Source organism: Mobula birostris, chromosome 4 (genome assembly GCF_030028105.1).
Source record: "Mobula birostris isolate sMobBir1 chromosome 4, sMobBir1.hap1, whole genome shotgun sequence".
NCBI lineage: Eukaryota > Metazoa > Chordata > Chondrichthyes > Myliobatiformes > Myliobatidae > Mobula > Mobula birostris.
In genome coordinates, this window is record NC_092373.1 from 156,037,471 (window position 1) to 156,064,827 (window position 27,357).

General features: G+C 40.2%; 1 protein-coding gene across 3 annotated transcripts in view; it reads right to left on the reverse strand.

The window, feature by feature from the left end:
- LOC140196049 (serine/threonine-protein kinase 32B-like) overlaps positions 1-27,357 on the reverse strand; it is a 325,870-nt gene that overhangs the window by 58,536 nt on the left and 239,977 nt on the right. For all 3 annotated transcript variants that reach the window (XM_072254755.1, XM_072254756.1, XM_072254757.1), the window contains one exon: positions 22,919-23,008. In XM_072254755.1, coding sequence (XP_072110856.1) covers positions 22,919-23,008 — 90 coding nt within the window. The remainder of the gene's footprint in view (positions 1-22,918; positions 23,009-27,357) is intronic.

Below are 27,357 nucleotides of genomic sequence, written 5' to 3' on the forward strand. Positions count from 1 at the left end.
CTAAAAATAAATAGCCTGAAAGGGTCATTCTGATTGCAAAAGTGCAATTCTCCTCTTTCAGTAACCTTATGCATCTGCCTATCTTTGTTGTCACAACCAACTGCTCTGTCTCTGAGCCAACATTACTTCAGAGGCTTGGGGATTGATAGCACAGGAAAGACCATAAGACCCTAAGACACAGGAGCATAACTAGGCCATTCAGCTCATCAAGTCTTCTCCAACATTCCATCAAGGCTAATTTACTTTTCCTTTGAACTCCATTCTCCTGCCATCTCCAGATAACCTTTGATGCCCTTACTAACAGAAAACCTAGCAGCTTCCACTTTAAATATATCCAAGGCTTGACCTCCACAGTTGTTTATGGCAACAAATTCCACCCTCTGGCTACAGAAATTCCTCCCAATCTCTGTTCTGAAGAGACATCCTTCTATTCTGAGGCCGTGTCCTCTGGTCCTAGGTTCTTCCACTATTGGAAGCAGCTTCTGGATACCTCTCATTCTTCTAATCTCAAGTGAGTACAAGCCCTGAGTCATCAAATGGTCCTCATACATTAACCCTTTCATTCCCAGGATCATTCATCAGTCTCCTGAATCTCCTCTGGGCATTCTCCAATACCAGCACATTCTTTCTTAGATGAGGGGCCTAAAAGTGTTGATATGACTCCAAATGTGATCTGACCAATGCCTTATAGAGCCTCAGCTTTACAGCTTGCTTTCATATTCCGGTCCTCTTGAAGTGAATGCCAATATTCCATTTGCCTTCCTTATTACCAACTAAAGCAGCACGTTAACCTTTAGGGAATCCTGGACTATGTGCAAGGCCTCCCAGTCTCCAACCAGCTAACAGGAGTCACCTGTCACTTGTTTCCAACTAATTACCTGCAGCCTATTTAAATCCAGCTCTCACCCACAATCCTTGTTCACTAATTGAATTAGGTAGCCTCAAACAATTGCTTGTCTTCAGTTACCTTATTGCCTGAGGTGTTCTCTCTCATTTTGTGACCCCTCGTGGATTGTTATTTTTGTAATCTATTATTAAAGTTATTGCAACATTTTTCTGCTTTTGGGTCAAGCCTCTTCTTCATTTCCTGACACCATGATTCCTAAGACCCTTTGCACCTCTGATTTCTGAATTTGCACCATTTAGAAAATATTCTTTCCCTTTATTCCTTTATCAAAGTGCATAGCCATACACTTCCCTGCATTGTATTCCAACTGCCATTTCTTAGCCAATTCTGCTAATCAGTCCAAGTCCATTGGCAGACTCCCTGCTTCATCAACAGTACCTTACACTCTCCCTATCTTTGGACTGCTTGCAAACTTGGCCACAATGCTATCATTCCATCAAGGTAATTAATGTCGGACATGAAAAGTAGCGGACTCAACACTGACTTCTGTAGAACACCACTAGTCATCAACTAGTCATCAGAAAAAGGCCCTTTTATTTGCACTCTATGCCTTCTATCAGTCAGCTAATCTGTACATGCTGGTATTTTTCCCGTAAACCTATGGGCTGTTAATTTGTTTCGTAGCCTCATGCGCTGCACCTTGTCAAAAGAGTTTTTATGTATTTTATTTATTGAGATACAGCATGGAATAGGCCCCTCTGGCTGTTCGATCCATGCCACCCTGCAACCCCCGGTTTAACCCTAGTCTAATCATGGGACAATTTAAAATGACCAATTAACCTACCAACTGATACATCTTTGGACCATGGGAGGAAACCAGAGCACCTAGGGAAAACCTCATCCATTCCACAGGAAGGATGTACATACTCCTTATAGATGACACCAATATTCGACTCCTAACTCCGATGGCTTGAATCATAATAGTGTCGTGCTACCACGGAGCCTTCAGAAAATACAAGTAAACAATATCCATCGACTCTTCCTTTGTCTAACCTGACTTACTTCTTCTAAGAATTCCAAACAGATTTGTCAGGCAAGGTTTCCCTGGAAGGAAACCATGCTGATTGCTGCCTATATTATCAACTGCCACAAAATAATCAAATCTAACATATCGCCAACCACTGAAGTCAGGCCAACTGGCCTATAATTTCCTGTCTCTTGTCACCCTCCCTTTTTAAATAGTGGAGTGATATTTACAATTTTCCAGTCCTTTCAAATCATTATAATATCTTAAAATAGTGAAGATTATTCATTTGCTGACATCTTCAACTGCTCCTTGCTTCAGTCTAAGATCCCCTAATGTTTTAAGAAGGCAACGATAATCCCAGTGCTGAAGAAGAGCAAGGTGGCATGCCTGAATGACTATCGACCTGTGGCTCTGATATCAATTGCTATGAAGTGCTTCGAGAGATTGGTTATGGCACACATCAACCACAGCCTACCGGTCAACCTCGACGCTTTGCAATTCGCCTACCAGAGCAACAGGTCAATGTCAGATGCCATCTCTCTGGCCCTACATTCCTCCTTAGAACACCTGGAGAATAAAGACGCATACGTAAGGCTCCTTTTCATTGACTACAGCCCTGCCTTTAATACCATCATTCCAAATAAACTGATTCCTAATCTCCGGAACCTGGGCCTTAGCACTCAGATCTGCAGCTGGATCTTCAACTTCCTCACAGACAGGACCCAGGCTGTAAAAATAGCGGACAAGCTCTCCTCTACAATCACTCTGAGCACTGGTGCCCCACAAGGCTGTGTACTCAGCCCTCTGCTGTACTCACTGTACACTCATGATTGTGTAGCCAAGTTTCCATCAAACTCAATATATAAGTTTACTGATGACTCAACAATTGTAGGCCGTATCTCGGGTAATGATGAATTTGAGTACAGAAAGGAAATTAAGAACCCAGTGGCATGGTGCAAAGACAATAACCTATCCCTCAACATCAGCAAGATGAAGGAATTGGTTGTTGACTCCAGAAGGAGTAGCGGACCGCACGACCCAATTTACATCGGTGGTGCACAAGTGGAACAGGTCAAAAGCTTTAAGTTCCTCGGGGTCAATATCACAAATGACCTGACTTGGTCCAACCAAACAGAGTTCACTGCCAAGGAGGCCCACCAGCGTCTTTACTTCCTGAGAAAACTAAAGAAATTTGGCCTGTCCCCTAAAACCCTCACTAATTTTTATAGATGCACCGTAGAAAGCATTCTTCTAGGGTGCAGCACAACCTGGTATGGAAGTTGTCCTGTCCAAGACCGAAAGAAGCTGCAGAAGATTGTGAACATGGTGCAGAACATCACACAAGCCAATCTTCTGTCCTTGGACTCACTTTACACAGCACGCTGTCAGAGCAGTGCTGCCAGGATAATCAAGGACACCACCCACCCAGCCAACACACTTTTCGTCCCTCTTCCCTCCGGGAGAAGGCTCAGGAGCTTGAAGACTCGTATGGCCAGATTTGGGAACAGCTTCTTTCCAGCTTTGATAAGACTGCTGAACAGATCCTGACCCGGATCTGGGCCGTACCCTCCAAATATCCGGACCTGCCTCTCGTTTTTTTTTTTGCAATATCTTACTTCCCATTTTTCTATTTTCTATTTATGATTTATAATTTAATTTTTTAAAATTTACTACTTTTTAATATTTTTAATATTTAAAATTTGTAATCCAGGGAGCGGGAAGCACAGAATCAAATAAAGCTGTGATGATTGTATGTTCTAGTATCAATGGTTTGGCGACAATAAGGTATAAAGTATTATTTGAAATCTTCAAATAAGATTTGAAGATTTAGTGAGGACTTAGTGAGTTCTCTGAAGGACTGAAGAATTTCAGAGTCTACTGAAGACTTAATGAGTGTATCAAAGGAAAGGCATAAAAACATTGGCATTCATTTCAAGAGGAATAGTGCATAAGAGTAAGGAGGTGTTGATGAGGCTCCATGGGGCACTGGTGAGACCTCATTTGGAATACTGTGTGCAGTTTTGGACCCATTATCTTAGAAGGGATGTACTGATGTTGGAGAGAGTTCAGAGAAGATTTACGAGGATGATTCCTGGAATGCAGGGACTAACATATGGGGAGCATTTGTCGGCTCTTGGACTGTATTCATTAGAGTATAGAAGAATGAGAGGGGATCTCATAGAAACATTTCGAATGTTGAAAGAGTTGGACAGATGTGGAAGGGCTGGTTCCCTTGGTGGGTGAGTCCAGGACAACAGTCCACAGTCTTACAATTAGAGGGTACCCATTTAAAACGGAGATGAGGAGAATTTTTTTTAGCCAGAGGGTCATGGATTTGTGGAATTCGTTGTCACATACAGCTGTGAAGGCCCGATCATTGAGCGTGTTTAAGGAGGAGATTGATAGGTATCTAATTAGCCAGGGTATCAAGGGATATGGGGAAAAGGCCGGAAACTGGAACTAGATGGGAGAATAGTTTAGCTCATGGTGGAGTGGCGGAGCAGACCCGATGGGCCAAATGGCCTGCTTCTGCTCCTTTGTCTTGTGATCTTGTGATCAGAGACTACTGGGGAAATTTTGTGGGGGGCAAGAAATAAGTGGAAATAATTTCTGCCTGATCAGTCAGCTCAATGTTGTGCTGAAAATGCATTAAGACAATATGCCATTCTTGTCCCAAAAATGCGTAAAACTTATGTAAGGGGGTTTCATCTTTTATGTTACTGTGTAGGCTAATTAAAATGGCTTCTTTGTTATGTTATACTTGGGAATGCTTCTTTGTTATGTTAAACGCTGAGAAAGTTCTTGCGCTGGCGGTTTGTTTTGGATTATCTACTGATAAGAGGACAAATGAACCAATTGGGTTAGTTGTTATGCCTGTGGGGTGTCCGTAAGAGATTGTATGTGCGGGGTTTTGGGGGCAGAAAATGGGAGAGGGAGGCAGAGGATGGACCAGGTGCTGTGAGTCAACTAACGGGGTTGGACCCCAAGGAGGGCGTTCGGCGAGGAGAGGAGACGGAGATGGACTCATGTGGAGCGTCTGGTTGACCACCGTCGTTGGTTCCAGGCGGCCGGTCGAGGTGGTCCGAGGGGTCGCAGGGTGAAGAAGAAGGAGGGTCCTGAGCTCCAACTGTTTGTGCAGGAAGAGATTGAACTTTGATAAGTGTGGTGCCTTTTATTTTCCTTTTATATTTTATTCTCTATTAATTATATAGTTCCGGTAATATCTATAAACTGTAAATCATTTAATTGTATCTGGTGTATTGCCTGTTATTTGGGTGGGGTGGGGTACATCACACAGCATCCACACAAACTAATTACCCAGTTTGGCATGGCCGAGGGCTGTTTCCCTAGATGACAGCAAGCCGAGCGACCCTGAGGGTGGCCAAGGGGGCTACATTGTGGGGGCATCGTCTGGAATTGGATCTTCTGGTATGCTGTGTGGTTGCCCTTTTTAAATCTGCAATGTGTGTCTCTGTGTGTTATTTGCTGGTTATTGCTGTATACGTGGTGGGTGAGGTCTTTGTTCGAGTTCAGACCAGCATTGACGAGTTGGAGGTGGAACTCGGGCTGTCCATGCTGTTGGGAGAGAGAGGAAAGAGTGGTCTGATTTGGAGGTAGGGTCTGCGAATAAATGTTCTAGCTCTAGCAGGCTCCGCCTGGCGTTTGGGATAGTGTCCACCCCAAGGGGGGGCGGAGGCATGCGAGACGTGGGCGGAGCAGATCTCTCAGTTGTTAGATGAGTGGCAGTGCTCGGCTGAGGGAGAGCGACAGGGATTGGTTGAAAGTTTAAGTAGGCGGGCTGGTGACGGTGTTAGAGCTGCCATGTTCACTTACACCGTAGTGACAGCTGTCAGTTATTTGAAAGAGGGGGAAAAGCTTTCAGTGCGTCTTCTCTGGCTAGGAGGGCAGCTAAATTGCTTGCAGTGCCAGGGGGATCATTTCAGGGGATCAGTTGTCCAGCTGATCAGAGAGGTGTCGGGAAACTTACTGGAGGCCCAGTGGGGGAATGGCTTGGGGTCTCTGGGGAAGCACGTTCCCAGCAATGTACCAATGAACTTCCGAAAGGAAAAGACCCTATTCCTGAAGGCTTAGAGGAACCACGCCCCAGGGTGTCATTATGGATAGAGAGAAGTGATGCTAAAGCGATCCTCGACCCCGGGGCACAGATCAAGTTGTTGTACAGTTCATTTTACAACCGGTGTTTGAAGCATTTACCCTTGACAACCGCAAGGGCACCGGAGACTTTGGGTACTAGTGGCAGTAGTTATCCAGAAGACGATGATTGGTTAATGACCCTGGAGTTCATGGGGGCATTGTCTGGGCACCCAGCGTGTCGAGTTGCTTCTGAGGACGTGTGTAGCAGCCTTGAGCCGGTACTGAATTTAAGCGAGACCCAGCGGTGGTACGGCCTAGGGAAAGTAGCTGAGGGTGAGACCCTCTTAGTAGATGCTCCGAACTACCACAAGGGAGGGGAGTTGACCGCTGAAGACACCTCAGTGAGAGAGAGGTCGCGGCAACTGGACCCTGGCACCATGAAAGATGGAGGCAGTGTGTGTGTGTGGATTATGCGACGTGGTTTAATGTGCTGGATCTGAGGAGTGGATGTTGCCAGATCCCGAGGAGTGTGGCTGTCGAGCCGAAGACGGCCATTATTAATTCCCTAGGATTCTTCCAAGCTGAAAAGATGCCCAAGGGCATATCCGGAGCCCCTGCATCCTTCCCGCGGGGCATGAGGAAGACCATGGGGGAAGTGAAGGTGTGTGGAGTTTTGGCGTATGTGGAAAACCACCTAGAGCCTGGATTCGCCTGGGGGGACTATGATGCGAGGCGAATGGCTGAGCCCGGGCGACCGAAGCAAAGTGTCAAATGTGGAGGAGTTTTTGGCCGGAGGCTTTTGGTGCAATGTGAGAAAATTGGCCCGACATACCAGTTGAACTTCTTGGTGTTGGAACAGACGGTGGTGGACCTGGGGATGGAAACCCAGGTCATCAATCTGAATGAGACACAGGGGAGAGAGGGGATTTGCACCGCTGAACTGAGTGTTCAGAAATGCCGGCCGGAGACTGAATGGCGCGCTTGTGGGACGACCATTGCAGACTTGGAATTCACACTCGTCAATGTGGAGAAGGAGCAACGGAATTCCGAGCCAACACTGTGGTCATGTACTGATGAATTAATCTAGCGAGAAGAAACAATGACCCACCTTCGAAGGGATCAGCAGAAATTCAAGACGTTGAGTCAGAAAAGATTGGAAGACTTACAAGTTGGGGAAGATCAAGGAAGTGTTCTGACGAAGACCAACAGAAAACCGAGAGCCCAGGGAGGGGAGTTTGACTACACTCCCGAGGAGGTGAAGAAATGGAGGACAGATCTTGGAAAACGGAGGCGGACACTTGAAAGGAACCTGAAGATGACACTTGCGAGTTTAAATGAAGTGGAAAAACTGAAAGTTGACCAGGAAGACGTCATCAGGAAGAAAAAACTGGAGGCTGAACATCCTTTAACTGCTGCTTTTCAGGTCAGGGTGGAAGAAGCTGGTGGGGTAGCTGCGTCCCAGATTGAGATGGCCAAGAACCCTGAGTCAGAACTGCTGAGGCTGTGGCGAGAGTTGAAGGAGTCCCTGAAGAAGCTGACATCTTACTGCAGGAGGCTGAAGGGGTAGCCCCGGCTAAATGTTTCAGTTTGGAGAAACTTAAACAGCAGCTACCGATCGAGGGAATGAAGAAGAATACGGATTCGAAGGATGATGTGCTGCACATGTGGTACATGCTGCCTTTCGCTAACTTCCCCGTGATTGAGGAAGAGACCGTTGGCCCTTCTCCCACTGAGTCAGGTGTATTGGGGAGGGCTAGCTGTGGGCAGTCTGAGTTATGGCAGGATCGGGAAGGAAAAGAAGCGGGGCCCCGGACAGGGGACAGGGGTCTCCGAGCTGTAATGGTGGCCTGAGTGAGAGAGGAGTTGGCAAGCAGGCCTGAGGTATCCCTAGTAGTGCCTGAACCTTTTGAGTTTAGGTGAGGGGGTACAGAGGTCTCGGAGGGTTGAGAAGCTCACAGATAGGTTGGCCTATGTAGCGCCCGTGGGGTGGGCGTAAGGTCCACTGTTTGGGGAGCACTTTCGCTGTGTGTATCTGTGTATGTGTGTGTTATTTAGAAGTCATGAGGACATGACTTTATTTGGTGGGGGGAAGAGTATAAGGGGGTTTGGTCTTTTATGTTACTGTGTAGGCTAATTAAAATGGCTTCTTTGTTATGTTATACTTGGGAATGCTTCTCTGTTATGTTAAACGCTGAGAAAGTTCTTGCGCTGGCGGTTTGTTTTGGATTATCTACTGATAGAAGGACAAATGAACCAAATGGGTTAGTTGTTATGCATGTGGGGTGTCTGTAAGAGATTGTATGCGTGGGGTTTTGGGGGCAGAAGGTGGGAGAGAGAGGCAGAGGATGGACCAGGTGCTGTGAGTCCGCTAACGGGGTCGGACCCTGAGGAGGGCGTTCGGCGAGGAGAGGAGACGGAGACGGACTTGTGTGGACCGTCTGGTCAACCACCGTTGTTAGTCCCAGGCGGCCGGTTGAGGTGGTCCGAGGGGTCGCAGGGTGAAGAAGAAGGGTCCTGAGCTCCAACTGTTTGTGCACGAAGAGATTGAACTTTGATAAGTGTGGCGCCTTTTATTTTCCTTTTGTATTTTATTCTCTATTAATTATATAGTTCCGGTAATATCTATAAACTGTAAATCATTTAATCGTATCTGGTGTATTGTCTGTTATTTGGGCGGGGTGGGGTACATTACACAGCATCCACACAAACTAATTACTCAGTTTGCCGGGGCCGAGGGCTGTTTCCCTAGATGACAGCGAGCCGAGCGACCCCGAGGCTGGCCAGGGGGGAAACACTTACTACTTCAGGATTTGTAAAATTGGTAGTTAACCCTAATGATTAAATATGAGGTGAGGTGGGCCCCTAAAAAAATGTTTGATCACCATTTTTATTTCGCAGAATTGCACATACATTGATGTACAAATGGATTAAGACGTGCTATGATGACTTCTGAGGTAATTCCTGCTGATTGCAAAATGATAGTGTACAGCTCCAGGATTAATGTTACCTTACTTGATATTATACTGGTGTAGCAATGATTCTACAATGCACACAACATATATCTTCCCTTAGCCACTTAAACTGGAGTTCAAAGATGCAACCTAAAGCCTTTATGTGAAAGGCACAAAAAAGCAGGAAGAATGTTGTTTTGAAATCAGTGGACACGATTTAAGAGGGCCCCTGTCTGAGTAATATTTTGATCACTGCATCCATTGGATTCATATTCCAACTGATCAAGATATTTTTACAATCATCTCCCTCTTTCCATTAATGTTCACTGGATAGCTATTTCATACAATAATGTGATTTATGCTTCACTGATCTTTTCATACATTGCAGTGACCTCGGCTACTCACTAAACGAGACTCCATCAGAATTGCACGGGGAGATGGGCATGCGCCTCATTCTCCCTCCCCCACATCTTCGTTCACTTCCACAGCAGCCTTTTATGCTACCCTGTGGCTGCTGAGGAGATGGAACCTTTAAAATGTGATGATCTTCGATACACACAGCTTGGCAAAGACACAGTCATCAAAATAAGTCTATGCATCCCCTGCTGGGGAGCACACAGGGCCTTGTTCAATGCATCTTCCAGGGTCTTTCTGACTAAACAAGTATTTCAAACAGCTATTTTATGATTTCTTACAGTGTATCAAATAGGCATTAGCACTAAATGCAGCAATGGTTTAGTGCACCAGAAATATGTGAAGCCTAGCACTTAGAGGATGATTTTTTTCATCAGGGAAGGGTAGTATTTATAAGTTCTAAAAAAATGATATATTCTTATTTTTCTATTTTAAACTCATTGAATCTATCTTTCAAATTACGTTATTCAGAATTTAGTTTTTCATTTTCAGAAAGTAGGGATCCAGAATTAATACGACAAAGCAAAAACCTTCAGAAAGGAAAACATTAAAACATAAGATAAGCACTTTAAATACCAATTACTAAAGCTATAAGTCTTTAGTTTGGAACTCCTGGAGACTTTCGGTAGCAATCATGGTCACAGGTGTTACCTTCTTTGGCTGTTTACATTAGGATTGACTTCCTGATGGAGACTTTTATAGTATGACCTCAAAGGATGCTTCAGACTTCTTGTCTAAAAGGACAATTTATTTCCGTATCTTCAAAGGCATTTGTATACAATTGATCTATCACAGACACTCCTCTCTGGGAATTATATTTTGAAAGATTTACTTCTATGGTGTGAGCATCCCTGCCAATATTTATTGTCATCTGTAGCTGTCTTTAAAATAGTGGTTCTCAACATCTTTCTGCTGGTGGCCCACTTGTGACTTTCATTTACTTCTGTGGCCTCCACCCTCCATGGTCTCTGTTAGTTGCTGAAGTTTTTTTTGGTCAACTCTATTAATTATTCTAACATACACTCAATATTTATATTTTAACAGGTTACAAATTATTGTTATACTTTTAATATAATGATACAGGTGTATATGAGAAGTAACACTATTTCAAAGCTCTAAATTGGAGCTTATTTATAATATATATATAAAAGAAGAATATAGCACCAGTGAACAATGGAAAAAGGACAAGATCCTCCTGATACTTCAAAAGACTTCTTCTTTCACTTCCTTTACATCTTTTTTCTTTCAAATGTGGTCCTGCTACTGTTGGAGCCTGTGATCTACATGTTGGTGGTGTGTTTTCAGGCTGATTGAGCGATCTGGTGCTTTGCTATCTCCGTGAGGATTCAGTAAGGCTTCGAGCAAAGTGTGCAGTCTCAAGGCCAAGAAACCTAGAGATGGGGTGAGAACTCATGATCAACTCCATTTCTAGATCTTGCTGACTAAGGCGCCAAGGGAGACTGCAATCATGAAGGAGTGAGCGGATGTTCAGCACCATCTGCTAGCCTCTCACTTGTTGCTGCTGGAGGAAGGTCCCTGCATTCGAATTATCTCTCTCTTTTTCTTGAAGCTATCGGAGGATGGTGCCAAAGTTCTGGGTCTGCAGTCTGTAGATTGGACTCAGTATTTCATGTTATGATGTGTTTTTGATTTCTGGCTCCTCCTTTTTCTGGTTGTTATTTTAGTGATTTTGAATCAGGACAGTCTGCAGAGAACAAGCAGTAAGCTGAACTCAATATGCTTGGACTCTTTTGATCTTGTGTTTTATATTCTGTATCTGCTCATCTTTTTTGTTACCATTTGCGTGATTTGTTTATCCTTGCGCATGGGGGAGGGTTGATAATTTTCTTTGAACAATTTCTATAGTTTTCTTTGTTTCATGGCTGTCTGTGGGGAAGACAAATCTCAGGGCTGTATACTGCATGCATACTTCGATAATAAATGTTCTTTGAATATATATCCTCCCAACCAGCAACGAAAAAGCACTTAATATTGTTACTTTGGGTATTTAGTGAGATCCTTGACTGATGCAAATTAGTGAGTTTTTGAATATCTCCTTGCAACTTGGTTAAAGATAATCGATGATCACCTTTTTTCAGAATATCAAGATGGTTACCAGCTTTTGTTGGCAGGTGAACAGCTTGATTAAAACCACATTCAAATAGATAAGAGGTGGGAAATCCAACTTAAAACAACTGTGCTTTCTACCAGAGCAGTGGAAACTTATTTTGAATATCACTAGTTAACAAGAAATTTTGCTTGCTGTGTTTGAATTTTGCTTGAGCTGTTATATCACTCTGCAGCTCAGTCAGACATCATTGCAATGTGGTGTCAACATCACTCACATTCACCCCAAAAGGACCCACCACCCAACCTGCATGAATATCCATCTCCAACTGGTGTCTAAATTGAAATTCCATATCAGTGTGTAGTTATTTCAAATGATCAAGATATACAATCAGATCATCATCTTGCAATTCTATTTTAAGAGTGGCCAGTGAAGGAAATTGTATCCAATATTGCAGCTGAAAAGTTTGAGTTTTCCATGGAAAGCAGTAACAGCCTTTTTTGCATGATATGAGATTGCAGTTTTTTCCCTTGTAACTGTTGGTTTAATAAATTCAGTTTTTCAAATATATCTGTGGTAAAATATGACAGACTTAGCTGCTCCAAGCTGCTTATCACTTAGAAATGTTTCAATACTCTCAAGAAAATTGAATTGAAACTTCCTTTCAAAGTATGATAAGTATCAGGGATTTAATGGAATTTGTAGGGGTAGAGAGTGGTGCAGTGATGGACTTCACACATTCATGCCTGTCTGCAGTTTAGCCATTTCTGACAGATGCCCACCCGCTGTCTGTGCCAGTGGTGTGGTTGCATCTACACCAGACTTCAGAGTGAGAGGTCCTGGGTTCGAATCCAATGGCTCCTTGTTTGAACTCTACTCGTGTTGGGTTGAGCGTCAAGCTAGCAACTCAGCCTCATAAAACGGACATATGCTATAGAAACCAATGCGCCAAATTGGTGCAGAGAGGAACTTGACAGAAGGCCCCAGTGCAGTAACTGCAGGCTTCCTGTCATGTTTTTTTAAGTACAGTATTATAGCATGCACAGATCAAACAGAACCAGCCTCCCGCTGCGTACTCACCAACTGGCCTTGCAGCAGACAGTCCCCCTCAATCTACAGCTTGTGATTTGGGGGGAGGATGTGGAGTGGGGTTCAGCAGGCTGTCCTGCACAGTGTGAAAGGTGATTTGCATGTGGTCAAATGGAAGCAGAGGTAACAATTGATGTGTGCACCCACACCTCATACCCTGCTCCCCCCCTCCCCCAAAACACACATACAGGGTAAGCTGTTTTGATGCCTCATTTGCATCATCTAGCATATTTTCTCCAATCATTTCATTCAAGGTTGCAATTAAATTACATATATTCATTTCTTTTTTACTTATGTATTTTAATAATATTTTATTAAAATTGTAAACTCATTATGGCCCATTCAGAGACTCCTGTGGCCCCAGTTTCTTCTATTTTTACTTGTTGTCCCTATGATATCTGCCATGGCCAATGTTGAGAATCACTACTTTAAAGGGTGCACGTGACTTTTTCCTTGAGCTCTAGCCTATTGTGTGTTAGGTTGGGGATTCCAGTAAAGACTGATGATATTTTTTTTTCCAAATTTGTGTCTTGAGGCTTGAGCCCAGAAAATCAGTCTGAAGTTTTACTTATCGCTGAAGAAGTGCCGCACTGTTGGACCTACAATCTGTAATATGAGGCATTTCTGACTGCTTTCTCAGAATGGGCAAGTGATAATATAGGTGAACTCTAAGTCAAATAGTCCAGTGCAACTAGTAATAAAGCTAACTATAGGCCTAAAAGGAGTGTAAATGTAGCTATCAGAATCATTGCTGGTACCTGTTGTTAGAAAATGCAGGAGTAGTAGTTGAGATCTCACCAATGAACTTGATGTCATACCTGAAGTCTGTGATGTGCCAAATCAAAAGGTGAGATACTTCGCCCCTGTGGTACTGCTGTGCTTCATTGGAATCATGTTAATACGAGACAGCCACCTCACCTCACTCTGATCTTATCCTGGATTGCTGAGATCCAGATCTCAGCGATCCAGAGGGCTTCGAGGTAAATGCTTTCCCCGGTGGTTGTCCAAGGTTCAATAAGTTCCTTCTATCTCTTCCCCTCAACTTAGACAACAATTTGCTTGTACCTGTATCCAGCACCAAAGGGCTTTTTATAACTAAACTTGTCAATTGAACTGAATTCCTGATGTGGATCCTTTTAAAGAAACACAAAGATTGCTGTGGGCCACAGTCCAGACTAATAGCTGCTCAAAGGGAACTTCAGCTACTCATCCCTATCAAAATAGGGTCATTACCTCTGTTACTCTATCCACAGATGCCGAGTGTCCAACTGAATGTTACCTTTACTTTCCACTCTCTTACAGTGATCAGCAATAAAAAAGGAGAATATATCCAGAATATTTTTATGCAACAATAATCAGTGGAATAATGAACAGACAGATAAATAGATAGCATTTTTTAAATTTTGAGATGCGTACTAATAACTAATAGATTCAAAGATTTAACCTTGCTCTAACCCAATAAGCTGTGGTAGGAGAAGTATTTCATTCCATTATTTCAAAATACTATTCTTGGATGTATTAATGTATAAATTTGGGATTATTATTATCATGTTTCCATCTCAGAGACGTGTAATTAAAATGACACATTTTCAAAAGGATAATATTAGAGCATACATTTGAATATGATAGTAGTCAGTTTTCAATTTGAGTCAGCGACTGTAATCAGATCACTTAGCTTTGTCACAAGGAGGGAGTCTCATTGAACTTAAACACAGCAGAAGTTTATACATGCATTGGGTCTCCAGTTTTGAACTCCTGTAATTATTTTTTCTCATTAACAATCTCTTTCAAAATCTCACTACTTCCCCAAGTGGACATAATGAATTAAATTTTATGCATAGGATGTAGTCATGAGTAGCTCAAGAGATCTGTTGGAAATGTGGATACTTTAATGCCCAAAAGAAAACATTACAAAATCTTGCAACACTGAATTTAAAAAGTAAACAGCAGTGGGAGAAAATTTGCAATATTTTCATCTGGCATGTTTACATTTCGAGTATTTCCAGAGCATTCTGCTTATAAAATTGTTACAACTCTAAAAATAGTTTTGACAACAGCCATTCACCCCATTCTAGCCCTGAACATATGAAATCTTGTTGATTCTTTCACTTACAATGCTTGGATAATTGAAAATTACTAGAGAGAATGTTATATTTGGCAAAGAGAAGGTAGAAAAATGTGCATAATCTGGAAGAATTGACTATTATGTATTTTCCCTCATGTCCATCGATGAGTGTAAAGTCTTTATTATTTCGAGCATTTGAAATCCAAAAATCTGAATTACTTCCCCAAATATTCTTTTATTTTTGTCTCTATCTCAAAATTGGAGGTGTCACTGAGAATACACACTCTAATATTACACCTTGTTCACTGAAAATGTTTTCTTTGAATATAATTACCATTATAAGTTATATAAATGTTGGAATTTAAGATAGTCAGAGTTAGAATTATATTAAAAATATTTGGATTGAAGAAAAGCTTCACCACATAGATCTTTATTTTCTATTCAGTTTAGTCTTCATATTTCCTTTAGAAATGGTACATAAATATTTAGGAGATGAAAGTGAAATTAGTATTGGCTAGCTCAACTTCACATTTATAATTTCACCTTGAATTTTAAGCATAGAGCTTGAAGATCTATATCTAAATTACTGAAAAACACTTTAATAACAGAAAGGCACATAATACTGATTTACCTTGGATAGAGAACACGAGAGTAACTACTCTACAACAGGAACCAAAAGATGTCAAGGACAGAAACTTTGACATTCTCCATCTTCCAGGTTCGAATGACTTTAAGCTGAGTATGAATAATTTGCACTTCCCGCTGATGACTTGAAAATTATCCCTACTGCTGATGGTGGCTATCTGTTTCTCTGCATTTACCTTGGGCTTGCCCCTTTATGTTTTAAAATGAGTTCCTCCCAATATTGCTTTCCATTGGGTTATGCAACATGCTAAGTTTATTAAAATGTGGATGCACACTGTAATATACTAGTGGGATTCCGACAATCCCTAATTCAGTGACTGCAGTTGTGGAATACAGGCATTGTTTTAATGTCTCATTCTTTTGGGTCAGAATCTGAAAACTAGTGGCCTACATTGTGCTGCACCATCTTTTCAATCACATTACAAATGATTAAATATCCTTTATTCCTGGGCAGATGATGCATTAACTAATAAAAATCAGACTTAGTCGCAATTTCAGTTATTATGCTAACAGTTCAAATGTGTTAGAATATGTGTTCTGCAATACAAACACAAAGGCCTGTCATAATTCAAGTGTACCAAAATCTTAAAAACTCTTCAACTGAAAAGTTGTTGAACCATGAGAGGGTGCAGAGGAGATTTACTAGGATGCTGCTTGGATTAGAGAGCACATCTTATTAAAATAAGTTGAGCGAGCTAGGGCTTCTTTCTTTGGAGCGAAGGAGAGTGATAGAGATGTATAAAATGACAAGAGGTATTGATTAAGTGGATAGTCCAAGACTTTTTGCAGGGCAGAAATGGCTAATACCAGGGGGCATAATTATAAAATGATCGGGGGAAAGTATAGAGTGATGTTAGATGTTTTTTTTTTTTACACAGAGAGTGGTGGGAGTGTGGAATGCCCGGCTGGGGGTTGTAAAAGCAGATACATTAGGGACATTTAAGAAATTCTTGTATATGCATGTGGATGATAGAAAAATGGAGATCTATCTAGGAGGGAAGAGTCAGATTGGTCTTAGAGTAGGTTAAAGCTTCGGCACATCATGGGTCAAAGGGCCTGTACCGTACTGTGGTGTTCTTTTGCTTTACTTGCATTCCAACCTTTATCACAATGTGAAACATAAACTAATATTTTATTTCATAAAAGTTACATTCAATAATCTCCCAAGACTCATTTTGTCACCTCCCATGTCAGTTCCAAAACACAGGTCTTCCATTTCATGGTGTGTAAGCACACAAGATATGATTCAGCAACTTTACATTTTTCAAATAGATCTGCTTAATTGAATTATTTATACCTCACTGAAGCCTTTAAATACGATCATGGCTCACATCCTCAGCCTCCACCATACTTATACTTACACCTCTGTGTCTTGTACCAGCTTTCAGACAATCTGTTGTCACCTGTGTCCAGCTCCAATTGCAGTCTGTTACTTAATATAAATATGACTTTCAAACCATTATTTAAGTGGAAATAATAAATATACATAATGGTCTAAAACAGTTGGGGGTATCAGTAAGTTATTGAAATGATGTGGAAGTGATACTGTGATGCAACATGTGCCATTTCCTGAGCACGACACACATACACTACCACTATTAATCACTCTCATATTTCAAAGACACCGCTAAAGGATATGTGGGAATTGTTTCATTCAAAAATTCAATTAAATACACAATGATGGATTATTAGTTACTATAATATGGCTATTTTTGATGACACTGAAATTTACCAGCACAGTCACAAAAATACAGATGTCTTGGCTTTAGTAGTTAATAAAGCTGTCGTTAGCTAGTGTTAGAGTGTACATGATGATACCACTATGTACATGATGTTCATTTCTTGACTGATGACTGAAATTGGTGCTAAACCTGCAATTGTCATTTACCATTAAACAGGGAATTAGCAGGAATTAAACTGTCTTTGTAGGGACATCAATGTTTTTCATCCTCAATGTGCCTGCATGCTTATGCAATAGATCAGTCCTCTGTGAATATGTGCCCTTCTCTTCAATATTGTGATTACTGCCTGCATCACAATTTGTTATTTGGAGCGGGGGGCAACATAAGGCTGGAGAGTACATTGGAATGGGTAGGGGGGGGTGGCGAGGAAGGGTTGCAAGTTCACTCAGGAAACGTGGAAAGGAATATAGTCAGACACAACATCCATCCTCTGCAGTTATCCTTCTCTCTCAGCTAGCCCTTTGTTTATTTGGCATGCATGCCATGGAGGGTGTGCATTGAAATTCCGGCACATTGTCTATGATCCCTGATGATCAGCCGCCTGCAATCTTTGCAAGCAGATAACTTGGGAATTGTACAAGACAAAATTGATCAAAATAATTTTTTGTTGGTGGCAGGGATGAAGTATACTCTAATGAGTTCTTAAAGGCAAAGTTTAAGTGGATGTTCGTTATTTGGACATGTGGAAGGCATCTGAAAGAGGTTTATTACAGAATTTTGTGTGTACTGCATTGAAGGAATTTACTGTGTATCTGTTTAGGGCAAACAAGAAAGCAGAAGATAAGCTGTTTGCTAATGGGGGTTAATTAATGTTTCTTCAGTTAATGAAATGCAAATTGTTATGCAAGGCCCAGGACTTCCTACTAGAACGCACACAAAAAATGCTGGTGAATGCAGTTGGCCAGGCAGCATCTATAAGAAGAGGTACAGTCGACGCTTCGGGCCGAGACCCTTCGTCAGGACCAGCATCTGCAGATTTCCTCGTGTTTGTGTTTTTGACTTCCTACTAGAACTTCTTTTGCATTGCAGAATGTGGTTGGTGTTAAGTACAGATGTGAATTTGCTATTAATAACAAATCAGGAGAATGTAAAACATAAAGAACAGATATGGAGCAATGTAGACCAATGAAAGTTAATATAGAAAATATATAAAATGCCCCATTTTGGCAAAAAATTATAATTAATAAAAGCTATCAAAAGAAAGAAGCATTAGACAGGCACATGAACAAGCAGATTGAAGGATAAAGATCATGTGCAGACTGATGAGATTAGTTTAACTAGAGCCAAGGGTTCCCATCCTGGGCTCCATGGACCCTTCAGTTAATGGTAGGAGACCATAGTATAAGAAGGGTTGGGAACCCCTGAACTAGGCATCATGGTCAGTGCAGTCAGTGTACTGTCCTGTGTTCTCTGTTTTTAATTGATGGAAGGAAGAGGGTGATTTAAATATACAGATATTTACACTAATGAACAAGATAATTTTAGACTTCTTATTTATACAGCATCCCATTGAGGCTCATTAGAATTTCAAGTGACAGGATTTTGTTTTGGCTGAAATGATGGGCCTAAATTCAAAATTGAGCATCATTAATAACTCTCGGCTCATTAATACTATTGAGAGCAGCAGCAAACAAAATGTTTATTTTAAATGGCCAACTTTCCTCCTGAATTTAACACCCATATTGCTGCTCATCAAGAACTTTTCTATTAGCTTCATCTGAGGCTGCAGGTGCCAGGAGCTACAATGCCATCTAGATTTTGTACTCACAGTCTTGAGCTCCCAATTGGTGGCGGGGATCCATATGGAAACCCAGGATGCATCAACAAAGAAGCCAGCCACAGGAAAATATGAGCTTTACTTGCTAAGAGCAACCAAAACAAGCACCTTGGCAGTGAAATGCAGTATCAGTGATGTGCAAATCAAACAGAGTATTTTGCATCTGACTCAATTGAAGTTGTGTAGCTTAGAAGCACAAGTGTATGATAAGTGGAGCATGGATACATTTGATTATACACTCACAATTTGACAACATGCACATGCAGTGTTTCCACTGAAAATCTTTGTTGTATGTGGTGGTTTCATCTATTATCCCGTTAATGAGACTTGGTGGTCCTGTGAGATCCTCCATTAGATCTCTACTGGCTCACTTTATCATTGTAAATACCATTTTATATTCTGTATTACCAGCAAGGTGGTAGGGTTGATAAAATTTGCGGGCTGGTTTGAAGTTGAAATGAAATCCCCTATCCTCAACATGTGTAAAATCTAACACATTACCTTTGGAAGCATGAAGAAAAACTATCAGTAGTTTTTTTATGCTAATAATGCACACACACTCATGCATACTTAGTACAAGACTCAGTTTCAGTCAACTGAATAATTTGAATCCCTTTCTGATTTTAGATTTACAGTACTTCAATGTGCAATTATTTCACTTTAATGGAGAACATTAACATTTTAATTTTATGACTGCCTTAAAAGACTAAACAAGTCTACCTTAATTTCTTGGCAATATTCAGGCATCAATGTTTTATGCAGTATTTTTAGATGTCTAAGGCAATAATGTTTTCTAATAGATTGGATTAAGTTGAGTTTTAAGGTCCCTCACTTTAAAGGACCCATGGAATCACTTTTAATGTCTCTTCATCTCATCTTCTTGATATTTATTGCTTGCTTGTTTGTTTATTTGTCTCTCTCTTTCTTTTTGTAGTTGCACAGCTTGTTGGTTTTTAAACACTGGTTGAACACCTAAGTTGATGCAGTCTTTCAATGATTGTGTTATTGTTATAATTCAGTTATAGATTTATTGAATATGCCTGCAAGAAAATGAATGTCAGAGTTGTATGTAGTGACATATATGTACTTAGTCAATAAATTTACTTTGAACTTCGAACTATTAATTGCATAGACTTGTGGTATTCCAGAATCAGAATCAAAATCAGATTTAATATCACAGGATTATGTTGTGAATGTTGTTAACTTTACAGCTATAGGACAAGAAATACATGAAAATAAATATAGATAAAATAAAACTGAGTTACATTAAGAATATGTATGTCTTTTAAATGGGTAAGTTAAATAAATAGTGCAAAATAAATAACAGAAATAAAAAAGTAGTGAGGTAGTGTTCATGGGTTCAATGTCCATTTCAAAATCGGATGGCAGAGAGGAAGAAGCTGTTCCTGAATCGCTGAGTGTGTGCTTTCAGACTTCTGTACCTCTTGAGAATTGAGAAGAGGGCATGTCCTGAGGCACTACTCCTTGAAGATGTCTTGGATACTACGGAAGCTTGTACCCATGATAGAGCTGACTAATTTTACCAGTTTCCGCAACTCATTTCGATCTTGTGCAGTAGCCCCCACCCCCACCCTCCATACCAGATGATGATGCAGCCAGTCAGAATATTCTCCTCGGTACATTTGTTGAAGTTTTTGAGTGTTTTAGTTGATAAACCAAAGAGTAATGTATAAACAGTCCAGCTGGTGTTTATAAATTGTGGAGATTTTGCTAAATTATGGGGCATTTTATTTTTCCTCTCAGCTATTCTACTTTTTGATTTTTATATTTGTTATAATATTAAACATTTTTGTTGCTGGAAGAGATAAGGCAGATGTGGCTCATTTACATGTCTTATAGATTTGCCAATCTTCACATAATGTTATTAAAGCTTAATAGAGTCATAGAGCACAGAAACCGGTTCTTCACCCCATCCAGTCCACACTAAACAATTTATCTGCCAAGTCTCATAGCCTGTACCCAAACCATAGCCTGTACCCAGACCATAGCCCTCACATCCATATACTTATCCAAATTTCTCTTAAGTGTTGAAATCAAACTCACATCCACCACTTCCACTGGCAGCACATTCTACACACTCACTACCTTTTGAGTGATGAAATTCCCTCCATGTTTCCTTTAAACATTTCACCTTTTACCCTTAACCCATAACCTCTAGCTCTAGTATCTCCTGACCTTGGAGGAAAAAAGCATGCATTCCCCTCATAATTTTGCATACCTCAATCAACTCTCCCAGCATTTTTCCATGTTCTAGTCCTAACCTATTCGCCCTGTCCAATAACTCAGGTCCTCAAATCCTCTCGGCATTCTTGTACATTTTCTCTGACCTCTTTAAATTTGATTGATATCTTTCAAGTAGGTAGGTGATCCAAACTGCACACAATATTCCAAATGTGTGAAATTGGATACTAACAGAGCTGGATATTCTGTGATTGTTGGTGCTTTGTGACCAATAGCTGATAGGAATGCAAAGTGAGATGTAATGAATTGGCAGCCTAATTTATGGCACCTGTGTTATGCCATTTCACCTCTGCCCAGTACCCCATGCAAGTATTTGTCAGTATTTGGGGATTGAATTGACCAAGATGCTGAATGCAACATAAATAGGTATCAGATAGGGCGCCATGGTAGCACAGTGGTTAGTGCCACACTATCACAGTTTAGGGAATTCCAGAGTTTGGAGTTCAATTCCAGAGCCGTTCTGTAAGAAGTCTCGGTATGTCGTCCCTGTGAAATGTGGGTTTTCTCTAAGTCCTCCGGTTTGCTCCCACTGTATAAAGATGTTATCAGCTATTGTAAATTGTCCTGTGATTAGGCTAGTTTTAAATAGACGGTTGCTCGGCAGCATGGGTGGCTTGTTGGGCCAGAAGGGCCTGTTCTGTGCTGTATCTCTAAATAAAATAAATAAAATGATATGTAAATCTGTGCATGTGTTTAATATTGTTGTGGTTATTAAGCAGTGGTAATGAATGTCTTACAAACTGTACTAGGAAATAAAGGCTTTTATTCACATTTACAGTGGCTTCAAATGCTTCATGGTGAGGAATGATGAGGAGCAGTCAGTCTTAGGATTAATGATATGCATGTAAAGTGACTAAGTCAGAATTGATTGAGGGGAGGTTCTGTACCCATTCCAAAATGAACAGCCTCCATTACTCTGACGTTTTTGTTGGCAGAGTGAATATAAAATTCATGAAGCTGATTACACACCACTTCCTGCTTTGACTGTCCCATCTGTACTGCATTAATTGAGTATGACATGGCTGCATGGAGCTTTGATGATTGGCTTCAGTGTTTCTAAATGAAGGACAGTAGAAAGTAGCCAGAGTTCCCATTCCTCAGATTAGGTTAGGGTTAATCACATTTGTCAGGGGCTGTTGGGGTGGTGTTACTCAAGGGGTTGAAATGGCCTACTCAGTGCCGAATCGCTAAACAATAAATAAATAAATAAAGACTGCTTATTAGATAAAAATCACATAGTCTCCATTCATCTTATTTTTCTTTCCATTATCCCTATAAACTGTACATTAGATATTATGAAGTCATTCACCCAGATTTAGGATCATGTTATATTGTGTTTCTAAATTTGGATACATTATAATTGTGCCCATGACTAATAACTTGAGATTAATTGAGCTGGCTTTCTGCTGTAATAAAAAATATCAGAAGTTCTCAGCAGGTTAGGCAAAATTGTAGAGAGTTAAGCAGTTTATGCTTCAACTCAAAATATTCATCAGTTCAGATGCAAGCTTATTGACCTTAAGTACAAACTGTTTCTCTCTTTTCTGATGCTGTTTAACCTTCTGAGTACTTACAGCATTTTCATTTTATTTTGGATTTTTGACACCTGCTGTACTTTGGTTTTGGATTATAGGTTATGTTGAAATATTTTCTATTTTCACTACACTCAACCTTAAATTAATGAAATCACTAATTAAATGACCATTTTAAGCAATCAATTTAAAATTACCATTGCAATCAATGTTGTCCACAGTTCAGGCTCAAAATCATAATTTTACAAATATTATTTCATCACATCTAACTGGAGACTATGCTGAATAATATAACATTTTGAATTGATGTCTTAGTTTGAATCCCTTCACTACTTCTACAAATCAAGTCTTTAATAATGAATCTGTATTATCATTACTACTGCTGGCTTCTTAAGGTTGCTTACCCATGTAAGGCTTTGTCCCAGCCATTGATGTGGCTTTCTCAGAATCCTTCACCACTGTTGCTATGTTGAAATCAGTGATGTGAACATGCCCTTTAAAAAAATAATAATTTAGTAGTAAACTTTCTGTAAAAATACAAATGATGCCTAGAAGAGAGTGCACACTTCAGTCAACAGTATTGAAAGTAACCATATTGCAGAAGAGTGGTCTATAGTCAAGTTTGAAAAGTAAACAAATAAGAGTTGCATGAATTAGATGTTTAATGGATTTTGAAGTTTGTTTGGAAAATGCAGGTTTCTAGTCAAATTGTTACCTGAGATTTGCGAACACTAAGTCCCAGAATTAGTGTTCACCTAATTTTCAGAGCATTAACTAGATGCAATTCTACATATTCTACATAGGCATTATGCCTGTTCAGTTCATAATGCCATGAAACTCCAGGAATAATGTCTTAAGCACATTCTAAATTTATTTGTTTCACAGGAGTACCAGGATTTTTTCATTAACAGACATGATACTTTTAATAAGTGAACTTGTATTTGAGAATTATGGATACAAAGAGCATGCTGATAATTCGTGGAAGCCTTTGCTTTAGTGACTTGGGCTTTCAGAAAATTGGTTAGAGAAAATATTCGCAATAATATAAAAGCTTATGGCCTGAAGCATCATATAAAATTCCTTTTTCCAATATTACAAATGGTTAGAGTTTTGAAATCACCTAAACTCAGTTTTCTTTTTAGCAATATGCTACCTTTTCTTAACACGTAATTTCCAATCAAGTTTTGCTAACAAAGTAATTGGAACTGCTTCATTCACAAATTTTTATTTAGAAATGCACCAGTTTAAAATAAATGCACAGATGCAGGTAGATGAAAATAACAAGCGTTTCATCGATATGTTTAACAACGTTTTGAATATTGTTCTTCCTTCAAAAATTAATTGAATGCCAGGAAGAAAGTAATTTTCTCATTTGAGACAAATTGAGTTCATATATAAAATACTCGTAGTTCGACAAATAATGTCTTTGCTTCAGCTTCAATGCACTATTTTGAGCAGTAAATGGGAAAAGTGTGAACTTTTACTAAAGTAGCCACAGAGAAGTCAGGTTCACAAACAAGAGAAAATCTGCAGGTGCTGGAAATCTGAACAACACACACAAAATGTTGGAGCAACTCAGCAGGCCAGGCAGCATCTATGGAAAAGGGAACAGATGATGTTTCGGGCCGAGACCCTTCGGCAGAACTTACATCCTTGCTTGTCGAGGAACTCAGACTAGTTTCCTCTGCATGATGGCAACCAGGTGAACACCTTTGTTTCTTTATTCAATGTATTATTTTCTAGCCATATTCCGATTTTAACAAGTCTCTTATTGCAAATCCATTCTTCGGTCTTTGGCTTTAAATGTACAGTACCATGCATCATTCATTTTTAATAGTTCAAATTGTGAACCATTTTAATACTGGCATCCATAAAAAAGATATCTGCTCATGGCCCACACAATCTAACGTCAGTGTAAAATAGGGCATTTTTATTACAGATTAGAATTGTTGCCTTTTTTTGGTTTTGCATTTAATCTGCTGTTAGACTTTGCGATGGTTATACTTCTATAGGCCGTCCTTTTGGAATAGGGTTTGCAGTTGATCTGCATAAATGTAAATCACTGACACATCCTCTGTGCAACTAACCCTTCCACAATGCAATATGAGGCTATTTAAATTGTTCTGATGGATCTATCTATGCCATCTATTCTTCGCCAAGGAGACAAAAGATGCATCAAAATTCAGTTGAATAATGCATTTTATAGTGTGCATTTGAATATCCTTTTCATAATGAAACATAATAATGGCACTTTACAGATCTTTTGTGTCACTGCAGAAATTCTACTGGGCTCAAGTGTTTGTGCTCTTAATATGATTTTTTGTGTCGTGTATGTGGAATGAAATGAATCAAAAGTAATTCTCTTTTAGAGCTTTATAGGTAACTGTAGATTGCTTTGCACCAAGCACAGTTATATTAAAGCAGCTATTAAAACAAATGAAAAGAATTTCAAACGCAGCATCACAAGGAGACAGGTTGGTGAAAAAGTCCTTTAGTACACTAGCCTTTATCAGTCAAGGCACTGAGTATAGGAGTTGGGACAATATGTTGCAGTTGCATGCGAGGCTGCACTTGGATACTCTGCACAGTTTTGGTTACCCTTTTTAGGAAAGTAGTGGCTAAACTGGAAAAAGTGCAGAAAAAATAATGAGGATATTTCCAGGACCAGAGGGCTTATAGTTAAGCACTTCTATAAGTGCTCAAAATTGAGACACACAGGTAAGGTGGATGGTAGCAGTTTTTTCCCTGGGGTAGGAGAAAAATTAAGGGGTAAAATTTTAGGGTGAGAGGGACAATTTTTCAAAGGGACCTGAGCAGCAACTTATTCACCCAGAGGGTGGTGAGTATATGGAATGGGTTGCCAGAGGAAGTGGTCAATGTAGCTGCAATAGTATCATTTAAGAAGCACTTGGTTTGGTACATGGAGGATGGGGCTTAGAGCGATATGGACCAAACCCAGGAAATTGGGACCAGCTAGGCAGTGTTGTGGTCGGCAAGAGCTAGTTTGTGACTGTATCTGTGCTGTGAAGCTTTCCAAAACAACTCAAGAGCATGGTAAGATCTACTGATTATGGATGTGTTTCTTTGTAAGCAATCCTATCTACTGTAGAATGGACCAAGAGCATCTTGCAATGACATCTACCCTACTATCCAGTTATTTACTTATACATTTTTATTCTGTTGCTTTATAAGAAGAAAACTATTTATTGTGTTGAAATTTATTCTCTTTTGTATTGTGACATGCACCTATTACCAATGGCTCAGATATGCTAATATGACTATTGTTTGGCCAGTGCCGTACAACCGGAATGATACATCATAAGACCATAAGACATAGGAGCAGAATTAGGCCATTCACCCATCAAGTCTGCTCTGCCATTTCATCATGGCTGATCCATTCCCCTCTCAACCCCACTATCCTGTCTTCTTGCCATATCCTTTCATGCCCTGACTAATCAGGAACCTATCAACCTCTGCCTTAAATGCACCCAGTGACCTGGCCTCCACAGCAGTCTGTGGCAACAAATTCCATTCATTCACCACCCTCTGGCTAAAGAAATTCCTCCTCATCGCTGCCTAAATGGATGTCCTTCTACTTTGAGGTTGCGCCCTCTGGTCCTAGACTCCCCAACGTCCTCTTCACATCCACTCTATCAAGGCCTTTCAACATTCGATAAGTTTCAATGAGATTTGCACCCCCCCCCATTTTTCTATATTCCAGCCCAGAACCTCCAATTGCCACTCATATGATAACTCTTTCATTCCCAGAATCATTCTTGTGAACCTCCTCTGAACCCTCTCCAATGTCAGAAAATCCTTACTTAAATAAGGGTGTCTGACACTTAGCTGGACGGACTCTTGCAAAGCATGAGGCTCTTCTAAGAGGTTCTCATCTCTGTCATTCAGACTATAATAGAGTCCTGCAGTGAAGTGCCAGCTTTCAGCAGTTTCCCAGTAACTAGCTTGGGAAGTTTGGGTGCTGAACCTGTCCTGGGTTAGACCTGGTGAAGACTTAGTGACTCCATTCATTTCAAAAGGGAAGAACAGCTCTGAAGGAGAAGAATAAGTTTCGGCCAGTTTACAATTTCTGAATCATTAGTTGATTTAAATGTTTTGATTGTCATGCTCAAATGTTTTCAAATGCTTTTGTAAGTTTTAAAACATATGTTCAGTATTTTCAATATGAATTATTTTAAACAAATATTAGTATGCTTATTTTTTGAATATCACAAACATTAACAAATGAAATTTCTTGCCTAGTGGGTTGTGAACTTAACTAATAGTAAATTGTCCTTTCCTACAACTAAATAAATTGCTGTTTTAGACAAATGTGCCCTGCAAAATCTCAAGATATGACAACAAAAGGGACGTGTTTCATCCCTGGACTAATTTGGCTATTGGTTAAGAGAATGCATTGAAGATATGACCAATTACACTACAAGATCAGAAAGACATTTTGTTGCAAAGTTGGGAAAAGTGGCTCCAGCCTTCTTAATGATTTCTTGGAGAACATTTAACTGATTAGAAATGGCAACTTTAAAAAAAATCCTCATTGTCATTATTCCATCCTTTGTTCCGGTGATGCTATAAGATAAAGAGAGTATGCATATATGATTAGATTATTTCTTTCTAACAGATAAATTTACTCAAAATTTATCCAACTAAAGTAATCCAGTTCTTTTGACGTTTGGAGCCTTGGCATTAGAGGATTTGAACCAAGATGGGGACCACTATATTTCACCTTAAAATCAATTGTTGCAAATCAAATTGATTTCTCTTTTGGACTTTTACAATTTAAATTTAATCTAATGTTGCATTTTTTAAATGTTTCCCCTTAATAGTG